The following is a 21,059-nucleotide window of genomic DNA, read 5'->3' on the forward strand; positions in this document are numbered from 1 at the left end:
AGCTTATATTGAATAATCTTGTCCGATGATCATCACGGTAAACAGAAAGTACCACGAGAAATTACAGGCTCACGTTTCACAGATCTTTCCACATACAACTGCTATTTCACCGATCTTTCCACATACAACTACTAAGAATCTATTCGTTTTGGATTTTGAGTCCAAAATTGGTTATCATACTTAGAATAAATGCAATTTGAGTTCAATACTCAATTTCAGAGTCAAAGATCCAAACGGAACAAGACCTGAGGAAAAAAAAGGATAGAAATGCATGTGCAATATTACAGATGAAAAGCCCTGGCCAAATGAAAACATGCAAGAAATTGAAAATATTTTGAAATAAGAAACTAAGAAAGTATATTTTAGAAGAACAATATCAAAATCTACGATGAAGAAGCTTGTGTCGAATCATTCCCGAAAATGACAAAACACGTGTTTAGAATTAAATTCAGGTGACCAAAAGCCACCTGGCTCTCCAGCTGTACTCATGATCCCACACAATCTCTCCCGTTCCTCCTCCTTTTGTCTAACCTCGTGAAATGCACGTGCATCCCTGTGCCTTCCAAATTTAGAAAAATGCCAAAAAATCACTTTTACTCCCTGGGTCCCACTACTATCTCGCGATCACATCCATTGATCCGATAAGCAAAATGACCTACGCCCTTAATCCACCAAGCCTGGCTAGGGTTTGCTGAGAAATGCTGACCTGTTGATATATTTAACTCTGGATCTCCCATACGTGTTTTTATATGGTGAGCCCTATGGTCTGGTATTTTTCAAAAATACTCTACGGGGCACACAATAGGAAGATCCAAACCCTCCGTTTGATGGGCCACAATGTCAATAGGTTGAGGCTCAAAAATCATTGGGTGATGATAAATTCGCACGCCCTGTAGATAAAATTCCCACCCCTTATAACATGATTTGAATTAAAAAAGCGTTAAAAGTCTGCCACAATTCAGGTTATAAGGGATGTGAATTACCCTAGAGGGATGCGAATTTATCATCTCCCAAATCATTTGCATAGAATGATCCCAACCCTCTTATCTATAGATGTTTCCATAACATGTAGTCCTCTATAGATCGGAGGGCTGAGATCATCCTATGGAAATGATTTTTTGGACACAACCTATTTACGTTGTGGCCCATCAATTGGATGGTTTGGATCATCCTAATGCTTGGAGCGTATTGTACTTTTTGAAAAATACTTACATTACACCATAAAAATCCCTTACACCATCGATCCTTAAAGGCTAAAAGTTGTTCTTGATTTGGTATTCACGTGGGGCCCACTATGTATTCGTCAAACAAATAATCCTAACCATCCGATCAAAAAACAAAGAGAGTATTGCCATTATCAAAATAGGGTCGTGCGGATATCAGCTTCCAAGTATAAAATGAGTCCCTGCATTTTAGACTCACAGTCCTCTTTCTCTGTGTCCTTTCTTTAAAAAACAAGGGACGAAAAATGGAAACTTCCTTTCATTTTTCATCTTCTTACTACATTTATTTTTTCTGTTTTCGAAAACCAAATCTCCAGTTTTTTTTCTCGCAGAGAAAATCTTCCCACTGCATTTATTTGATTTTTTTATTTTTTCCGAAAATCAAATCTCACTATTTCTTTACCTGCAAGATTCGGTGTAAGGGAGAAGCTTCAAATCACTGCATTTATTTTTGTTTTTATATTTTCCAAAATCAAATCATTCTATGATTTCTCTTTCAATGGAGATTTGATTGTTTTGTTTGGGGGGGACTGTAAATTGTAGTTATCTGTTCATTCTAATAATTTTTTTTTTTTTTTTTTTTGCTGTTTTGGGAATGTTTTCTAACCGAAGGATTGGTTTTGTTGAATCCTTTGGCTATTCTTTAGGGTTTGGCCAAAGTATGAAGCAGTTAACGATGGAGAAGAAACAGATTGGTGAAAAAGAAAGGAGATTTATGCTGTTTGGATGTGATTTGTTGAGAGAATCAAAATTGGCGGATTCTCTTCAGGGAAATGTTGTCATTGGAAATACTTCAAATGCGAACATTGGTGTGAAAGAATTTAGTAAAAGTGATCGAAACATAAACAATAGCAGCAGCAATGTTGAGCAGCATCTTGAAAGAAGTGAAAGAAATAAGGGTAAAATCATATTAGAGAGGGGGGATACCAGTTGTTCTTCAGAGCAAAGGGAACAGAATGTATCAAAAAGTTTGGGGACAATGCAGAATCAGAATGGGAGGAGAACCCTAGAAACCATAACAGAGGAAGGCGATGGGGTGGATGTTCCACAATTAGGAACTGAAAATGTTTTAGGTAATTCTTATGAGTCTCTTCCACAAGCTGTAGAGGAGTTTTCGCGGTCTGCTTCGAAGGCCAGGTATAAGGAATGTGGTTCATCTTCATCACTTGGCAATGTAGGGTTTAAAAGTGATTCTTTATCTAGTTGGAGTTCTTTCAAATTCTGTCGAAAGAGAAAGAGAAGTATTAGGAAAAGGACTAGAAATCCGGTCGTACCAATGGAGAAAGATATGGTACTAAAGAATCAGGAGGTAGACAAAGAATTTCCCAAGAATTCTACATTAGTTCCAGTACATATGGGATCTAGTGAAGTGAACAAGATAGTGCCATCTTTCACGGCGAATGACAAGGCAAAGTTCTGTACTAACGATGGATACGTGGGTAATGAAACAGGAAATTCAGATTGCGGTAGAACTGAAGGTCTAAATATTGATAGAAACAGCAACATTGATATGGACCAAGATCGCGAGTTGCTTGGACGTAGGAGGTCTGCTCGTATTAACGGGAAACATGTTCCCAACGGCAACATTGATATAGACCATGATCACAAGTTGATTGGACTTAGGAGGTCTGCTCGTATTAACGGGAAACATGTTCCTGTTGATAGCGAGTCGGATTTAGAAATGGAGGCTTATGAAAATTGTCTTGATTCTTCTATATTTTTTCCCATGGAATCCTCATTACCGGAAGAAGAAATGGGATCCAGAAAAGTACACGAGATGGTGGCGTCTACCAAGGTAGATGAGAAGGCAAAACCTGGTACTAATGATGAATGTTTGAGTATTCAGGATGGAACTTCAGACTGCGGTCAAATGGCAAATTTACATATTGATCAAAACAGTGAGATTAATATGCATGATGGTAAATTGCTTGGAGGTGAGTTAGATATTGAAAAGGGGTCTGATGATGATTGTTTAGAATTATCTAAATGTGTTCTCAGGGAGACCTCACAACCTATGGGATCTGAGGATGTAGATAAGGCGGTGCCATCTTGCATGGTAGATGAAAAGGCAACTGGTAGCGAAAGCTTGAGTAATCAAACCAACAGTTCAGATTTCTGCCGAATGATGGATGTACAGAATGTTCAAAACAGTAACAGCAATACGCTCCGTAATGTTGAATTGCGTGGAGTTCGGAGATCTCCGCGTATTAGTGACAAACATGTTCCTGTAGATAGTGAGTTGGATGTGAAAAATGCTTCTGATGATTGTTTTCTAAATTCATCTAAATGGGTAGTCAATGGAGTGACGAAGGACATCGAAGAGCCAGGGACTGCCACTTTGGGAGTTGAGAATACAGAAAGTAGAATACCCACACTGGGTAAGAAATTGACGAAGCAAAGAACCAGAAAGAAAATTGATTGCCAAAATGTGAGCAGTCAGAGACAGTTAAGGAGTAGGTTAAAGAAAAGTGGAGTGATGACTCGTGTCTCTGAGAAATGCTCTCCATCGCCAAAGAAAATTGGAACGAAAGCTCAGGTCCATAACAAATGCTCTTCTTCATCTACAAGAAAAAGGAAGTCTGTTGGCTGTGGAAATTCAAGTGGAAAAAAGAAGAAAAAGAGGAATGGTGGGTGTGGTCTTATGGCCAGGAGAACAACGAAAGAAGATTGTGAAGAAAAGATATCACCTGGAAAAAAAGTTAGCCTACTATCTTGGCTGATAGATAGTGGTATGTTAACTGATAATGAAAAAATTGTGTATAAGAAAACAAACGGTCGGGGAGGTCCATTGACCGGATGGGTTACCCGAGCAGGAATTCAATGTAACTGCTGCCAGAAAGTAGTGACATTGTTAGAATTTGAAGCCCATGCTGGCAGTAATCTTCAGCAACATTGGGATAACACTTGCCTTGTTTCTGGTAAGTCGTTGACACAGTGCCTGAGAGAGCTGTGGGAGAAAGAAAAAAAACTGAGGAATATTGGTCTCCGGATAGTGGGTGTTGACGATCTAGATCCTACTGATGATAAGTGTGGAGTTTGTGCCGATGGTGGGGACTTGATAATCTGTGATAGTTGTCCTTCAACTTTTCATCAGGATTGTGTGAAGCTCAAGGTTTTGCTCCTTTACCCTTCTGATTTATTCTTTTTCGTTTCATAAATTCCATGGACGTATGCTACCCATATTCCTACATGGAGATGACTGTATAGGTTTTCACTATCTCTTATATAATTACACATTTATTGCATATTACTTGCTTGCCCCAGCATAGAAAAGAAGAAGATAGGGAAGAATAGTAAGGATTTTGATGTAGTCTATTCTTTTCTTTATTTTATGTGTGTTCAAAATGAGGCTTTAAGTATTTTAAGTTTTTAACTAGTTGGGAACCTTTCTGTCAATATTTTTCATATTGATAATCATTTGATGAGATCATTCATATACTGTTTCTAGAAAATGGTCACTACATTATTAATGTCCTATTCACTTCCAAAGACTGCTATTTTTTCTCATGATTCTTATTTCAAATTAAAAAAAAACGGCAACTATTTGTATTATTGAGTATTCAGAATGATTTTTGTTTACTAGTGTGTATGTTTATCTATATTTACTTGCCATTTAAGTTCTACCTATTTCATGCTATGTGAATTTATGACCTGTTTCAGGCCCTTCCAAAAGGCAGTTGGTATTGCCCACATTGTAGATGTGAATTCTGTAAGGTGGCTGAGCTTGAACGATGTAAAACCATTGAGACTTTTATCTTGCTTGCATGTAATCAATGTGGCCGCAGATGTGAGTAAACATCAATGCCTGGTCTGTTAATTGTGGGCTTGAGCTCACCTATTGTTTAATTTCACCATGAAATTTACTTCATTATATTAATCTCCTGCAGATCATAGGGAGTGCTCTTGGGGACATGACATGCGCAACATTGGGTCATTATCATCATCTTTTTGTGGGGAAAACTGTGAGAAGGTGAACCTTTGTTTATATCTTATGTGGGTGATTATGGAGATACCTTTTTTATGTAGTTGTGTAGCTCTTGGATATGATTTTATTATTTTCTGTGGTAGACCTACACGTGAGCTAGTCCCTTGTCATGCTTTGGTTTTGCTATTGGCTGCATCAAAATGAAGGATGCGTAAACTAGTATTCTATGCATGGCGGGTTAAGATTTTACTAATCTAATTTCATCGGCTGGCTTTTATCTTCTAGAAATGGGGGAAAATGTTGATAAATACTGACAAATTATGCATCTGAACATTTGGTTGTGATCTGGTCACAATATTATCAACTACTTGGCACGGATTTGTACATCATTTGTCAGCTTCTGCCCGATTGTGACAAAAAACTAACTGTGTATCAAATCCCAGGATATGGATAAATGGCATCCACTCTTACCTAAAATCTGATGGCACATCTTGGATAAAGGTCAGGAAAGCTGATGAAACAATGTCCAGAGATTAAATTATGCTGCTATTTAAAGAAGAAGAAGCTGGCAGTCCTGAAATATCTTTGGTTTATCATATGAGAAATAGAGGATAAATTTATGAAAGATTTTAGATGTGTATGTAATCATTTTAGCAGAGACAAAGCACAAACTAATATTTTTTTTGTTAGGTAAGCTGGGATTGAATCTCTGACCTCTGGGAAGTTTAAACAGCACTGCTATACAATAAGATTAGAAAACACTTAATTCAAGTAATTTATTGTGAATGCTGTAGAATGTGAATGGAAGGACCTCAATCTCCATAGATGAAGGAGGGATTATGGTGCTCGGAGAATATGACTTTAGGATCATAAATGGAGCGTACTTGGCCTTGGTTTGCCCTTATCATGACTTGTTTTGTCTTTGTCTTGCCGCGTTTTGTCTCATTATATTGCATTGGAAGTTTTGTAGGATTATTGAATATTATAGTATAAAGTGGAAACATTTAATTTCTTTCTTGCTATATAATTGAGAGCTGTGAAATAATTATGGAATAAAATGAGGTATTATTTGCCATTCATTTTTCTAAATGATTATTTATGCAGCTTCTAATAAAGGTACAAGCCTGCTTGAGACCCTAGGAGTAAAGAGTGGAAGTAAGGGTTTGAGAACAGTAAGAAAATCTTGTGTCCATTACGAAGGAGATTTTTCATTGGTTCTATAAAAGTTTAGGAGTTGGTCCAACTTGATGTCAAACATTCTAATGGGGATATTGGACAGGAAGTTAACACAGAATGCTCCTTTTGGGTTGGTACAAACTAAAGGATACAAGGAGATCTATAAACTTGTAATTGTTTTATGTGTGCTGAAATGGGCTTCCCATGCCTAGTTAGCCGAGTTAAGGGGCAGTAATATTATGACTAGGCTGTAAGAAATCTGCAACTGATCAATGTTTTAAATACTGTTTTAAGATAGCAGGTCAGATGGGGTCCAACAGTAACCAACATCCACTATGGTCTGTTTCAACTAAACCTCCACATTTCTCTTAAAATCTAATGAACTGCGCTTCTCACGGGTAAACAATCTCGAGCAGTATGAGGTGTGTCTTCCATGAATTAAATAGGCTGTTTTGGTAGGTTTGAATAGGGGATTTCGGAGCTTTCTGGTAGGTTAAAGAGAGGATTTTGGGTTTTTTCCCAGTAGGTTCAGGGTTTTGGGCGGGGGGGGGGGGGGGGGGGGGGGTAGATTTCTTGCATTTGGATGATCTGGCCTTGCAAATCTGGCAGTATGAGCTCAATGTTAAATATGTTCTACTAGTTCTATTGAGTTTTCTTAGTCATAGGACATCTTTTCATTGTTTAGGATGTCTATGCAACCTTTTTTAAGTACTTATATATGAATCATTTACTATTCAATATATATAGGGAAATGATATCTGCGCCAAAGTGTTTTGATAAACATGCACTCCACTTGTCTGTCGTGTACTATTTAAAGAGCTTTTTTAGAACCGTAATATCCTCTGACATCTATTTAAATACTACACGACAGACAAGTGGAGCACATGTTTATCAAAACACTCTGGCGCTGATATCATTTCCCTGTATATACACACACACATACATATATATATATATATATATATATATATATGTATATGTATATGTATGTGTATATATGTATGTACACATACATATACATACATACATATATACACATACATATAATATATATATATATATATACACATACATATACATACATACATACATACATATATACACATACATATAATATATATATATATGTATATGTATGTGTATATACATACATACATATATACACGTACATATACATATATACACATACATATACATATATATATATAGAAAGAGAGAGAGAGAGAGAGAGAGAGAGAGAGAGAGAGAGAGAGAGAGAAGGGTTGCTGCTCTCGAGCGCAGCTAGGGGTGGGGACATTGGGGGGGGTGATCCTAAGCATTCATTTGGAAGGCCCCATCATGGATGGGGGGCCTACCAAAAAACAGCTCCATTCGATCACCAATGGGTGTCTATTTGTGGGGCCAAAAATGGACAGATACTGTTTGTCCACAAATCTGTCCATTTTTGGCCCCACAAATGGACACCCTAAGGTGATCCAATGGAGCTAATTTTTGGTGGACACCCTACCCATGAAAGGGCCCATCAAATGAATGCTTTGGATCCCACCCAAAATGTGGCCCCACGCTATTTCTGTGCTTAAGCGCAGCAAATGCATGCTCATACACACACACACACACACACACACACACACACATACTTATATATATGAATCACTTCCAGTTGAAAGAGAAGTTAGTGCTGAACTCTGACCAAATTTGGTTGCAGATATTCTTAAGCTGACTCCTTGGGTGCCCTTCAATGGGATGTAGGACTGTTATTCCTTGGAGCCTTGGAATGCTATGTTCTTTGACACATTCATAAATTTTATTCAAAATGGATACTTTCATCTATCTCATGTCTATGGATTATAATTGAGTGCTTGCGTCACCAATTACTCAACTCAACTCAACTCAACTAAGCCTTTGTCCCAAACTAGTTGGGGTTGGCTAATGAATCCTTTAGAAAATTTTCATGAAGAAAGTGCTTGCGTCACCAATTAAAAGAGGAATTTTCCTACATTTAATCATCTGCTCCAAGAAAGTTAATGGATACTTTCATCTATCTCTTGTCTATATGGATTCTAATTGAGAGTTTGCATCCCAATTAAAAGAGGAATTTTCCATACATTTAATCATCTGCTCCAAGGAACTTTCTTGTTTGTGAGGACTCCCATTTGTTCTGACCATTGTTTGTACTGCATTTTCGTCATTTATTTTTTCCAGCAGTTAGTTATATTTATTAATAAAAATATTAAAAAATCTACTTGTCTTAAATAAGAGACGCCACTCAATCCCACAAAATAGGTAATGCATCACAATAAACTGTATTCATCATCAGGAATGTACAATCAACTTTCTATTTTATTTGACCGAATTCCACATTTTCCTAACTTATCTGCCTTTTCATTTGCTTCTCTGCACAGTGTGAACTGCGTTCCACTTGGAGTCCAACTGCTTATATTTCCCTGAATCTAGACATGAGCCTCCAAGGTGGTTTAGACTCATTTTTAAGCCTACTGATCGCCAAAATGGAATCTCCTTGCCCGCACTTCCACTTACATTGTGCATTTTTTTGGGGTGCGTGGGTTGGGGGGAGGAGGGGCCAGCGGGGTGGGGGGTGTAGAACATTTCTCATATGGTCATAAATTGCTCCTAGCCTGCTTTTCTTCTCTTTCCTCTCTGCACTTCTCTGCCTCAGGCTTTCCATCTAACTTCAGATTTATCCAACCCCTCAAGAGGTGCTTCCCATGACAATCTTTCTCTACCTCTACTAGGGTGAGAACAATCTCCTACTATTGCTTATTCATTTAATGAACCCTTTATTTCTGATGGCCTCCTATAGTTTTAAAATCAATATGGCTTTGATTTTATAAGGTTGTCTTGTTGGTTAGATTTTATAATATTTTATTTACTCTTTGAATTTATTTCTATCATCCAGCATTTGTTTGAAATTATTGTCTGCATAGTTTAAAAAAATTTCAATGTTTTGAGTGTTTTTAAACTCTGTGTCAGATATCTGATTCAACCGACAAAATTCCATTTCCTATGAGTTGTGTTGCAGATATTTTGTATTACAGCTACTATTTGGTCGTTCTTCCTGTTAGGTTTGAAACCCTTAAGAAATTTATTTTTTTAAAAGTTTTTGGATATAGGGTTTCAATCCATAATATTTTAATAATTGCATTATTATGTACTTTGCAATGCCATGAGGATCTCAATGTCAATTAAGGGACTATTTCCATGTACAAATCTTATTTGTAATGGTACCGAATGTATCACATCTTGCTGTCGACTCACGTTCATAGTATATATTACTCGATCAGCTTGCATTCTTACTTGTTTTTTTTTTGTACTCAATGTCAAATATAATAAAATCTTTCATGCCCAAAGTTCATGTTCCTGCCTGGATTCCTTTAATTCAGTTGTTACTTTTAAATACCTATATACAACTCGTTGTTTGGTTTTATGCTTGTCAAGCTAACTTTCTTGTTAACTTCACTATTGTTCAGATTAATTTCCAGCCCAACCAAGATATATTATTCTATTGAATGCTATGAAAGGTTAATTTTCGAGGAGCTGTAGTTTGTTTGATGATAGGCATTACATAATTTGTTTCTTACAATGGTCGATTTGCTGTAGTATGATAATATTTCATATTGATATATCTTTCATATGATTAAATTATAGGTAGCCACAGGATTATCTGATATGCTTGGTGTTTCAAACCCTATTGGAAGTGGCTTTACATGGACTCTACTAAGGCGTCTTGATGGACATCGGGGCATCAACTTTGAACGAAGGCTATCTTTTATCATGGAATGCAATGTAAAACTTTCCTTGGCTCTATTTGTTTTGGACGAGTGTTTCGATCCTTTGGTGGATCCCAGGACGGATTTGGATATGATATCTCAAGCGGTTTACAATTGTGGGTATGTCTCAACATTACCTATTCATTCCAATTATATGTATTGTTTAAACATTCATTCTCGTAGGGTAATACTTCTTCCATCATATTCTTGGGCCCCTGAAATTTATCTGACCCGATTTTAACACTGAACTGATTAAGATGGATTCTTTAACATCATATGATTTATCACCCGAGTTTAACTTAGTAGAATCAGATCTGCCAGATTTTATGTTGATACCAACTTCAACGAAATGGGTACATTGTGATAATTTTATGTTTGTCTCAAATTCAACTGAATGGTTACATTAAGAAAATTTGTATCTTTCCGATGATTTCGTACTTAAATGTTTATGTACCTATGTGGGTACATGTGTGCAAACTGCAAACTCTTGGGGATCCGCTATTTCATTTTCCAAACTGGTTCCGTTATTGAAAGCCTTAGTAACTTCTGGTATCTTTTAAGTTTCCATTTTTTTTTCTTCTCATCTAGTCAACCAACTGTTCGCAACAAATTTGACATGCATGAAAAGGGAAATCACACACATAAACTGTATTGGGATCAAATTTCCCTCTTGCGAGAAGAGGTTTTATTATTTTTGGTAGGGATCGTAGTATCGTACACTTCCGGACTAGGGGATTTTACTACTATGCCTTTTTTTGTAAAATTTCGAGTCCAACATCAACCAAATTAAGTTAGTTGACCAAATGCAACTTCTCCATGCCCCGCAAAGTTGTAAGTTCGGCTATTTCATTTTACATACTGCTTCCATTATTGAAAACCTTGGGAAATTCTTGTATCTTTAAAGTTTCCAACTTTTTATAGAATCTTCTTCTCATCTAGTTAACCAACCAAATTAAGTTAGGTGACCAAATGTAACTTTTCCATGCCCCACAAAGTTGTAAGTTTATAATTGTAGAAACCAAGAAATACCTTCTCAAATAGGATCAAACACGATATGCAACAAACATTAAGAAAAAAATGCGAGAAACACAATCACACAATCAAGAACACAAGATTTACATGGTTTGGCGGTGTGTCTACGTCCATGGGAGAAGAGTTTCACTATTTCGATTTAGGTTTTACAAACTCCTACTCAGCCAAGAAAACCTCACGACTCGTAACCCTAATATGTGGTCATATATCAATGCCACTACATCAAGAAAATTATCTCACGACTCGTAATTCAAAAAAGCAAACCTGCATGTGCGTCATGCACATTAGTCTGTTAGGGTACTGAATAAGTGAATAATGTCAGAATACAAGTCATTTGCACAACAATAACAATCACTGCTAAATTGGTGACCATGTGCTTTGTTGGTTGTCACCTAGATCACTTTAGTTGCATGCTTTCCCTCTATTAAAAGGTCCACGCAAATGCTTGAACAACTACTAAATGATTAGCTATTATTCAGTAATATTCTTGCAAATAAAAATAAAATCACATGAGTGAAAGACAGGTTACAGTAATAAAAAAATAATTTTCACAAAGTTAAATTAATTCTCACAAAGTTGGAAACATCATAGCCTCGTATTTTATATTGGAAATATGTTTTATTTTTATGATTAAATGATTAACTGTTAGTAAAAACGTGATGATGTGCGTGTGAGAAAACGTGAAGAGATGGTAGTCAAGAAAATTTTTAGGGTTTGCGTTGAGAAAGTTTAGGAGAAGAGAGGGGTGGAAAGATAAATATGATGAGAGGGATGGATGGAAAGATTAACGTGAAGAGAATTTCAGGGGAAGAGAGGGATGTGAGAGAAGGGGAGAATTTGTTCTTAAGAAATATTTAGGAAAGATTTTAATTTGTCTGTTGAAAAGAGAATTTTCAGGGGAGAGAGATGTGATGTGAGAAAGGGGGAGAGCTTGTTCTCAGGAGATATTTTAGGGGAGATTTTAATTTTCTTAATCTACTCAATAAAAATTTTAAATAAGGCCATGACAGATAGAAGTGGGCTTCTTTTCACCTCATTTTTTTGCAATTGTAATCCTTCCATTATAGTTAGTTAGATAGAGGGACGAATTCTAGCATAAACCAAATGGATGTAAAGAAAAGGTTTTCCCAGTAGCGTGAGATCGCCCGACACTATCTGCTAATATCTCAAAATGACCAACAATAAGGATCGATACCGATCCTACCATCGACCGCTCATGTGGGAGATAGGGAGAGATGAAAGGTGTCATCTAAAACATAAAAAATGGAAATAAGTATTTCTGTATTTAGTATGAGAGTTGTCTATGCAATATCTCATTAAATTTCATTTTTATCAAAAAATAACAATACCATTCTTACATTTTTGTAAGAAAGAGAGAGAGAAATAGGGAGAAAACTAAAAGAATAAACAATGGAAATGATGTTTCTGCAAATAGAGTGTGACATGTCTCTACAAATATAAGAAAAAAATGTTATTTTTTAATAAAAAGGAACAAAGATAACACATACCTTCTTCATGACAAATGACTATAGAGAGAATTTATGATTCGCATTCAATTAACAATTGCCGAATTATTTTTAGAAGGAGAAGAAAGATATAAAATAATGGGTGATATTGGAGAAGAAGAGGGAGTTTGAGTGGTTATACGGAGAAGCATGGGTAAGAGTTTTTTTTTTTTCAAAAATATGACGAGGAAGTTTAGCAGTTATCAACTATGTATGTGTTAGTTTATGAAAACAATTATTGACTAAATTTGACGTGAGATAGTAATCGCGCGCGCGAAAAAAAATAAAAAAATATGAAGGGGGCTTCACTTTATATATAGTATTAATGTATGTTTTAGAGGACCCCTATAAACTTGATCCGATGGATTAAACATCTCTCTTAATTTGAATGACCAATCAGTATGTACTTCCTTCAAAAAAAGTAGTATGTACTTTGAGGATGAACTGATTACTTACATTTTGGTTATATTTCGATTTTTAAAATCACTTATTGTTATTGCTCGTGGATGGTGATGTTTTTATTTTTCATGTCTGGGAACTTAATCGTAAAAGTCTTTGATTCATATGCCATGATTATCTGATTAAATTTAGTCAGGGGTTACAAATTTAAAGTGTATATATTTCCACCCTTCTAAAAGCATTTCCAACCAATCACGCAGACATTTTTAAAACAGTGTACTCTTGCTTCTTCTAGGAGCTCAGAACTTAGTTATTGTATACGTACAGTATCTAACATTTTGTTTCAAATTTATCAATCCAGATCGAATTTCAGACGCCTAAATTATGAAAGGTTTCATACTATTATTCTGGAGAAGGGAGAAGAAATCATTGCAGTGGCAACATTAAGGTTTGGATCTGTACTAAAATATTTACTTCTTTAGTTCACACATCGTTCATTGAATGCTGAATCCTTTCGGACTGCTTTAATCTCTCGCACCATTAAGTTTTGGCACTGTGGTTGGCTTAGGTTGGATGCTGCAGAAAGTTTTTATGGCTGTTTGAATGGCACATAGAATTGGAAATATAATTTGTATGGTCTTTGTGCTTCAAAGGGAAAGTTTAGTCTTTATGTTACTGTTTGACATTTCAAGGCCTTTCCTTATTATTTCAAGGCCCTTCCTGTCTGTGGCGTTTTCCACACGCATCTTAAATCATATGAATGAAGACTGATAATTTTTACATGGTATTAAGGCTAGGTCTTGGCTTGAAGAAACCTAACCTAGCTAAAGAGAGGGTCCAAAATAGGTTAAAGATTGCAACTAGAACAGAGAATCAATAAGAAATTAAGTTCCATCAATAAAACTTCACATAACTTAGTCTTCCTCTCTTATTCTCTTCTCTATACCTTAAAAAAAAGGTAATCACATTTTTATCTCAACCCCCACTTACTTCTCCTCCCCAACCTATTAAATCTCTTTAAACAATCTGTAAAACTAAAAAATACCCTTCCTTAAGCAATTACTTGAGAACGGCAAGTAATTACTTGAGAATGGCTAAAGTACACATAAATCACTTAATAAATTTAGGATAAATTATAATAAATACATGTTGGGAGGTCATTTTTTTCCTGTTTTCTCATGTGTCCCTGGGATTTGTTGGACCAATGTACGGTAGACTTTGCTGGAAATTCTGGCACATTCGAGTCTCTCAAGCAGTGTGCATTAATCTTCCTTGGTTGAGGAGAGCCAACTGCTCACCCTTGAGTTCGATGAGTCCCTGCCACGGTAATTGTGCAAGTCATCCAATTGAAGTTGTTTGAAGTCTGTGTCTATGGTGGTAGATCGATTCTGTAACGCCTCGGCCACTATGTAGATATTGTCCGGTTCTAGGTCGCAACCCTCCCCGGTTTTAAAACACGTCTACAAAGGGAAAGAGGGGGTCTACATATATAGCCCAGGAACTGACTCCCTTTCCGATGTGGGATTCTACAATCCACCCCCCTTTGGGCCCAACGTCCTCGTTGGCACATCGTACTGGAGGAGGTACGGCTTTGATACCATTTTGTAACACCCCGGCCACTGTGTAGATATTGTTCGATTCTAGGTCGCAAGCGTCCCCGGTTTTAAAACACGTCTACAAAGGGAAAGAGGGGGGGGTCTACATATATAGCCCAGGAACTGACTCTCCCTTTCTAATGTTGGATTCTACATATGCGATAAGCATTGCTTCCTAATCTTTTCAACACTGAATCGCTTGGCCTTTTGATCATTCAACTTGTTGTATGTGCCCACTGCACATCTGTCTTTGCACAATTACACCACCAGGACTCCTTGAAATTCTTGGTGCCTTATATCTTTGTCATCTTGAACAAAGACAACGGCGACCATTATATTTATATCACTTTCTTTTCTTGTACAACATATTTCCTTCTTGCCACCTTATTTGTATACATTGTAAATATCATGTTTTGTCTTTCTAAATACCACAGGAATGTAGACAAATACAATCACCCACACCCAAGCTGGGTATGGTATTCAAACCAAAAGATTTTGTGTTCTTTCATGGTATCAGACCAATTGTCTGAAAATTCTTCTTTGACACTGTTTTTTTGTTGATATAAATATGCTTCTTCATTGACACTGTTGACTTTCCAATTTGGTTAAAATTTGCTTGAGTGGGCCCCTTCTTATTAAAAATACAATTGTGAGCCTGCAAAAGTCCTTCTATTACTTTTTTGGTACGATTGGTTCGTTGCGATCAGAATTCTAGATGGTGCAAGCCTTTTAAAGCATATAATAATGTAATGATTTTGTCGGTTTTCTTTAATGCTTATCGGTGTTGACTAGCTGGGTTATCTCATTCATTTGATTATGTTTTTACTTGGTAATATCATGTAGATGGGTCATACCTTTTAAAGCATATAATATTTTAATGATCTTGTCGGTTTTCTTTAATGCTTATTGGTGCTGACTACCTGGGTTATCTCATTCATTGTTTTTTTTTACTTGGTAATATCATGTAGGTTCCATGGGACACGTTTAGCAGAAATGCCATTCATTGGAACCCGACCATTATATCGACGACAAGGCATGTGCCGCCGCCTTATGAAGGCTATTGAAGAAGTATGAAACTTATGTTGAGGCTGTTTCTACTAGATGAAATTCTTACAATAATTTCTTATCTCCTAATATGCCAGTTATTATCTATATTCTTTCATTTATTGCACCTTGCAGGTGAATTATTTTTTAAGTAAAAATGAGCATTATTATGCATGTTGGAAACTTTAGTTTCAATGGTTATGATAAAATTGGAAGGTGGGAAAATAGTTTGTTGTAATTTACCATTCATCCCAATTGGGTTAAATGAAAAGAATAACATTAACTTACAGGTTCATGCACTAGCACAAATAATGTACAGCTCATATGCAATGTGTACTCTAATTCATAAAACACCCTCTGTTGTGATGTACTCTGGTGGATCACTAAGGGTGCTTAGGATTCTCATTTCCTTTATGATGAGGAAAATAAAATAAATAAAGAAGCATTTACAACTTAGGAATGTTAGATCCTCGTTTCCCTTATGACAAGGAATATAAAAACAATAAATAATAATTATGCTCCAAATGTCAATTTCTTTTGTCTATACATAAAAGATCAGGCACCTGATTCTGGAAAAAAGGTGAACACGAGGATACAGATCAGTTGTATTTTATCGGACACATATGCCACACCCTTATCATATCATGTTGAGTCGGGAACTACTCATTTTGAAGGATCATGGTTTCATGGGTTCTCAATGTATGCTACGAGAATGACAATACCTGAAGGAGTATAATGATCAATCATAGGGTCATCTAAAGAGTTCTGTTGAGAGTTGGCATTTAACATTTCCATCTTGAACTTTTTCAAACCAATCTTAGAGGCTTATTTGAGGCCAGTGGCAAAATGTAGAATCAGGGAAGCAACAATGCTAAAAAAAAAATAGAGGTCCATACATGGGTATGGAGAAAGGTTACAGGGTGGGAGTTAATGTATTGACACAGTCACACAGGTCCCATCAACCTTCAACTTTGTCTTGTACCATACTTACAGCACTGTTTTCTTTCACCCAAGTCCCACTTTTTAACTGGGCTTCTTTGGGGAAATCAACCCTTTTCTTGTACCTGGCACTAGTCAAATTGTATCTCGGAAAATGGCTTGTCATATTTCACACTAGCATATGGATTTCATCCGGCATAGCATTTCTCCATCATTTTTTAGCAACAACCCCGACTGGAGTTCTAAAAAGGACTCTAATGGGGTAGTCCTTATGCTATTCTCATCAATAATAAAAGAGAGAAGTTTGTGCTTGGATTGGAAGGTATCTTAGTAACAAACGTGAGGTACTGACATATTTTTATTTAATTTCATTTATTAAATAAAATCTGCTTTTTTGTTTAACTTAGTTACTTTAGCAGATGCTATCCTCGTTATGTGTGGAGAAGCTCATCATTCCTGCAATCCCTGAGTTGCTGGACACATGGAGGACGTCATTTTCCTTTAAACCACTGGACTCACCTGATATAGAAGAAATTAGAAATTTGAACCTGGTGGTGTTTGCAGAAACAACAATGCTACAGAAGTCCATATGCAATGCAGAAAAGAATGATGACAGAGGTAAACATATGCCTTATCTGTTTCCTAAGAATGGACTTATACTTATCTAGTCTCTGATATTCACTCTCCAGAAACATGGACCGTTTCTATGTTGTGTCGTGAACTTTTTTCATGATTCAATCAAGGTTTTAAATGTCAGTTTCGGTGTTGGTTTTGGCCATTTGGTTTCGGTGAAAATTTTGGCCGAAATCATATACAATTTTGACAAAAAATTTGTTTTTTTTTTAAATTTCACAGAAATGTATAAAATTCGGTAATCTTGGTGGAAATCTTTAACATTTCGGTAGAAATTTTGGATTTCTGCGAAATTTCAGGGAAATCATGTAAAAATCTGATTCAATGTACTTTCGGTTTTGGTTTGGACCGAAACCGAAATATTTCGGCTGAAATTTCAGATTTCGGACGAAATTTAAAACTATGGCTTCAATTGCATATAATAAGCAGGTTGATGTTCTTTCCAGCCTCAAGAAAGGAAATCCATAAAGTTCACATTCTACCGAAATTTGCAGGGGGTCACATTGATTCTGGAGGTTCTCTTACAGGTGGTCAAGATGTGGAATGGGTCTTTCATAAATACGGGGATGTTGCTTTAGGGCCATCAAAAGAGAACAAATTTGAAGAGGGTCACATTGATTTTGGAGGTTCACTTACATGTGGTCAACATGTTCAATTGGTCTATCATAAAGACGGGGATGCTACTTTAGGGCCGTCAAAAGAGAACAAAGTTGCAGAGGGTCACATTGATGTTGGAAGTTCTCTTACAGGTGGTCAAAATGTTCAATTGGTCTATCATAAATGGGATGCTACTTTAGGGCCATCAAAAGAGAACAAATTTGATAGTTCTCCTACTGATGTGTTATCCTCTCTCCATTCAAAATTTTCATGGGCTTCTGTTCCTGAGTTTTACCAGTCCAAACTACACTAATTCAGAATCTAGACATGCTACCTTTCAAAAAAAGAATCTAGAAATGCTGCCACAGAATCATGGGTTTAGATCCTGCTGGTTCCAATAGGTTGATATCATTCTGGCTAATGTCTCTGTGGGCTCCAAAACCATCTCCAAAGCAGATAGTCGCATCCATGGATGGTTATAAAGTTCTGATGAAGCAAAGGGTGTCCACTCTGATGTTATGTGCTGCAGCCTTCCTGTTAATAGCATTCTTAGTATCAGAAGCTAAAGCATGGCTGGTAGCTTAATATTTCGCCTTTCCAAACATCACTATTCTCTCTTTGTGTGTTCACATGAATAGTCCATTTGAATTCCTTATTTTAGATCATGATTGGCAAATTGAAGCAACTGCGAGTTTGAAACATTTCAAATATGATTGTGAAGTAGTTTTGGGGTATTTATGAGTGTTGTATCCGTATCAAATATGAGTGTGCTATCCATATGAAAAGTTTGAAACATTTCAAATATGAGTGTGCTATCTATATCATATATTGAAAGACTTAATTAAAATAGAAAGAAGCTCAAGCTTTCCTAGCAGAATGTCACTCTGAGTTTTGGAGTATATTTGTTTTGTTTGAACTTTTGAACCAATAAGTATATCCTTTCAGTGTAATGCAATATTGATCTTGGATGTTTTGATCCTACATTTATAATTACACAAGTGATATGCTCTGTACGTTCTCAATTCACTTAAAGTCTACGAGTCTGTTCCATCTGATGCTGGGCTCTCTTTACTTATTAGCCTAATTTTATTTTAAACGATTGTACATTTAAGTTATCTTAGTTTAATTTAATGTCCCAAAGCCAAAGCCTCATTCCCATTGGACAAGTATAGTTCTATTTTCTTATCTTGCTTCATTTGTGGTGGGGTATGTTACTGTTAAGATACGTTGAAACTGAAAAACAGAAGAAGAGAACCTAGTAAGGGTAGAGAAATATTGGTCCTATCTCATTCAATGAAAGCTATTGGTCGAAAGACCTATTTAAAACAATATTCAAGCAAAATACTATGGAAAGATTCAAATACCCTTTTGGGCTTACAAAAATGCATAATGATAGTTCTAACCTCCGCTTCCCGTCAGGATAATTTTTCTTCCTTGAAACAAAGAAAAAATGTATCTCATTCAATAAACTGAAAGAAAAGAAAAGAGATGAAGAGAATCAAGAGAGGGAAATCAACCTAATTGAGCTAATGTATACTCCAAAATGTATCTCATTAAATACAAATATTGATAGTTCTAACACCCCTAATTGAGCTAATGTTACTTAAAACATAGATATTTTGCCCATAAAAAGTGATACCAACCTCCAACAACCCCTATAAAAAATATCTGCACCTTGATCATGAGTAGGAAGTAATCAGGAATCAATTCTCCATCAACTTTTTCTTGAATAAAATGATGACCAATCTCAACGTGCTTTGTCTCTGCATGAAAAACTAGATTCTGAGACAGCTCGATTGAAATTCAGTTGTAAAATTAAGAACATATCATCTTCACTTTATTTCGAGCTCTTGCATCAAGCATTCTACACATATAAGTTTTGTTCTTGTTGAGCCATTGACAGAATTCTCTTCCTACACTTGATCCAGAAACAATTCTTTATTTCTCACTAGTCCAAGATTTGGAACGGTCATTTACCATGAAAAAAAAAACTAGAAGTTGACCCATCATCAGCATCACTTGGTCAATCTGCATCTGAATATACATGAATATTAATGAATTTGCTTCTTTGGGCTAGAACAACAGCCATAGCTGTAGTTCCCTTGACATAGCGAATGATGTGCATGTCAAGTATTACATTGTTTACCCTATTTCTCTCATTCAATGTTATGCCTGATCTCTTCTCCTTCTACATACCACAACATCCAATTCTATCTCATATTGATGAGTTCCAAAATTCGTTAATGTAAAGTGTAAAAATCATCCAATTCATCGAGTCATGTTTCCCGGTCCTCCTCTCTTTGAAACAAGGGCGATTCTGGTTCTGCCCGTGTTGCGAGTAGGGCGGTAAGGAGACCGGAGGAAGCGCAGCCACCTTCCTAATCATATCGAAAGAAAGAGAGAGTCTTTTTTTCATTTTTGTATTCTTTCGTAACATAAATAAGGCAGTGATAAATCGACTCCCAAATATCTTAAATTGACCCCAATGTGTCTTTCTCTCTCCTCTTTCTCTCTCTAACCCAGAGGAGAGAGAAAGACACATGGGGAGTCGATTTAAGATATACGGGGTCGATTTATCACTCCCCCATAAGTATCAGAAAGAGGATTCTGGTGTGAAAGCAAAAAATAAAAAAGGTTGGAAATCGGTTCGTGTTCCACTTCCAAAGTCCACATTCTTGCTTATTTTACGAAATAAGAAGAAAAACAAGATGAGATTTTCAGCAAGTGGAGTGCTCAGTCTCAGATCCAGTTACGTCAACTTCCTCAGGCTCCAAAGAATTTGATATGCTTATGGTTTCGATCACACAATCATATTCTTTCAAGCTTTGCTGGTCTCTTTAAAGAATTTGATACATGTGTCATAGATGAAATTGTTAGGCCATGTCTAGCAACCATGAATTTTTTTACCATTGAATATTAGCTTACCAATGGTGAGGGAGGGTTGTAGGAGGGGGAGACATGAGAGGGATTGAGGGAGAGGAGGGCAAGAGGAGGCTGAAAAACAAGGAAAAAAACTCTACTCAAAATACGATTTTTTTTCCCATGTTTTCTAGCCACTTCTCACTCTCTCCACATTCATTCCTGTTTTCTAGCCACTTTTTACCCCTCTAACCACTTCTTAAACTAACATTCCCTGGGAAAAAATTGCAGAGTTGCCAAACATAGCCTTATAGTAAGGAGAAGCTTGACAATTAGCAATCTGA

At 36.4% G+C, this 21,059-nt stretch overlaps 1 protein-coding gene across 1 annotated transcript; it reads left to right on the plus strand.

Moving 5' to 3' along the window:
• Nucleotides 1-1,481: 1,481 nt before the first annotated feature.
• Nucleotides 1,482-18,590, plus strand: LOC143881893 (uncharacterized). Its single transcript, XM_077385224.1, has 8 exons — nucleotides 1,482-4,335; nucleotides 4,884-5,010; nucleotides 5,111-5,193; nucleotides 9,991-10,232; nucleotides 13,410-13,496; nucleotides 15,612-15,711; nucleotides 17,046-17,244; nucleotides 17,754-18,590. Exons 1-8 carry the CDS (start codon nucleotides 1,819-1,821, stop codon nucleotides 18,167-18,169), a joined length of 3,771 nt encoding a protein of 1,256 aa, XP_077241339.1. The 5' UTR covers nucleotides 1,482-1,818; the 3' UTR covers nucleotides 18,170-18,590.
• Nucleotides 18,591-21,059: the final 2,469 nt, after the last annotated feature.

Source organism: Tasmannia lanceolata, unplaced genomic scaffold (genome assembly GCF_043159265.1).
Source record: "Tasmannia lanceolata isolate RefF3 unplaced genomic scaffold, GAP_Taslan_0.1 ptg000007l, whole genome shotgun sequence".
NCBI classification, from domain to species: domain Eukaryota; kingdom Viridiplantae; phylum Streptophyta; class Magnoliopsida; order Canellales; family Winteraceae; genus Tasmannia; species Tasmannia lanceolata.

Coding starts and splice junctions, on each gene's coding strand:
- LOC143881893 (XM_077385224.1), top strand. CDS start 1,819: ATGTTTTCTAACCGAAGGATTGGTTTTGTTGAATCCTTTGGCTATTCT. Junction 5,194..9,990: donor GTGGGGAAAACTGTGAGAAG/GTGAACCTTTGT, acceptor ATTAAATTATAG/GTAGCCACAGGATTATCTGA. Junction 17,245..17,753: donor AGAAAAGAATGATGACAGAG/GTAAACATATGC, acceptor CGAAATTTGCAG/GGGGTCACATTGATTCTGGA.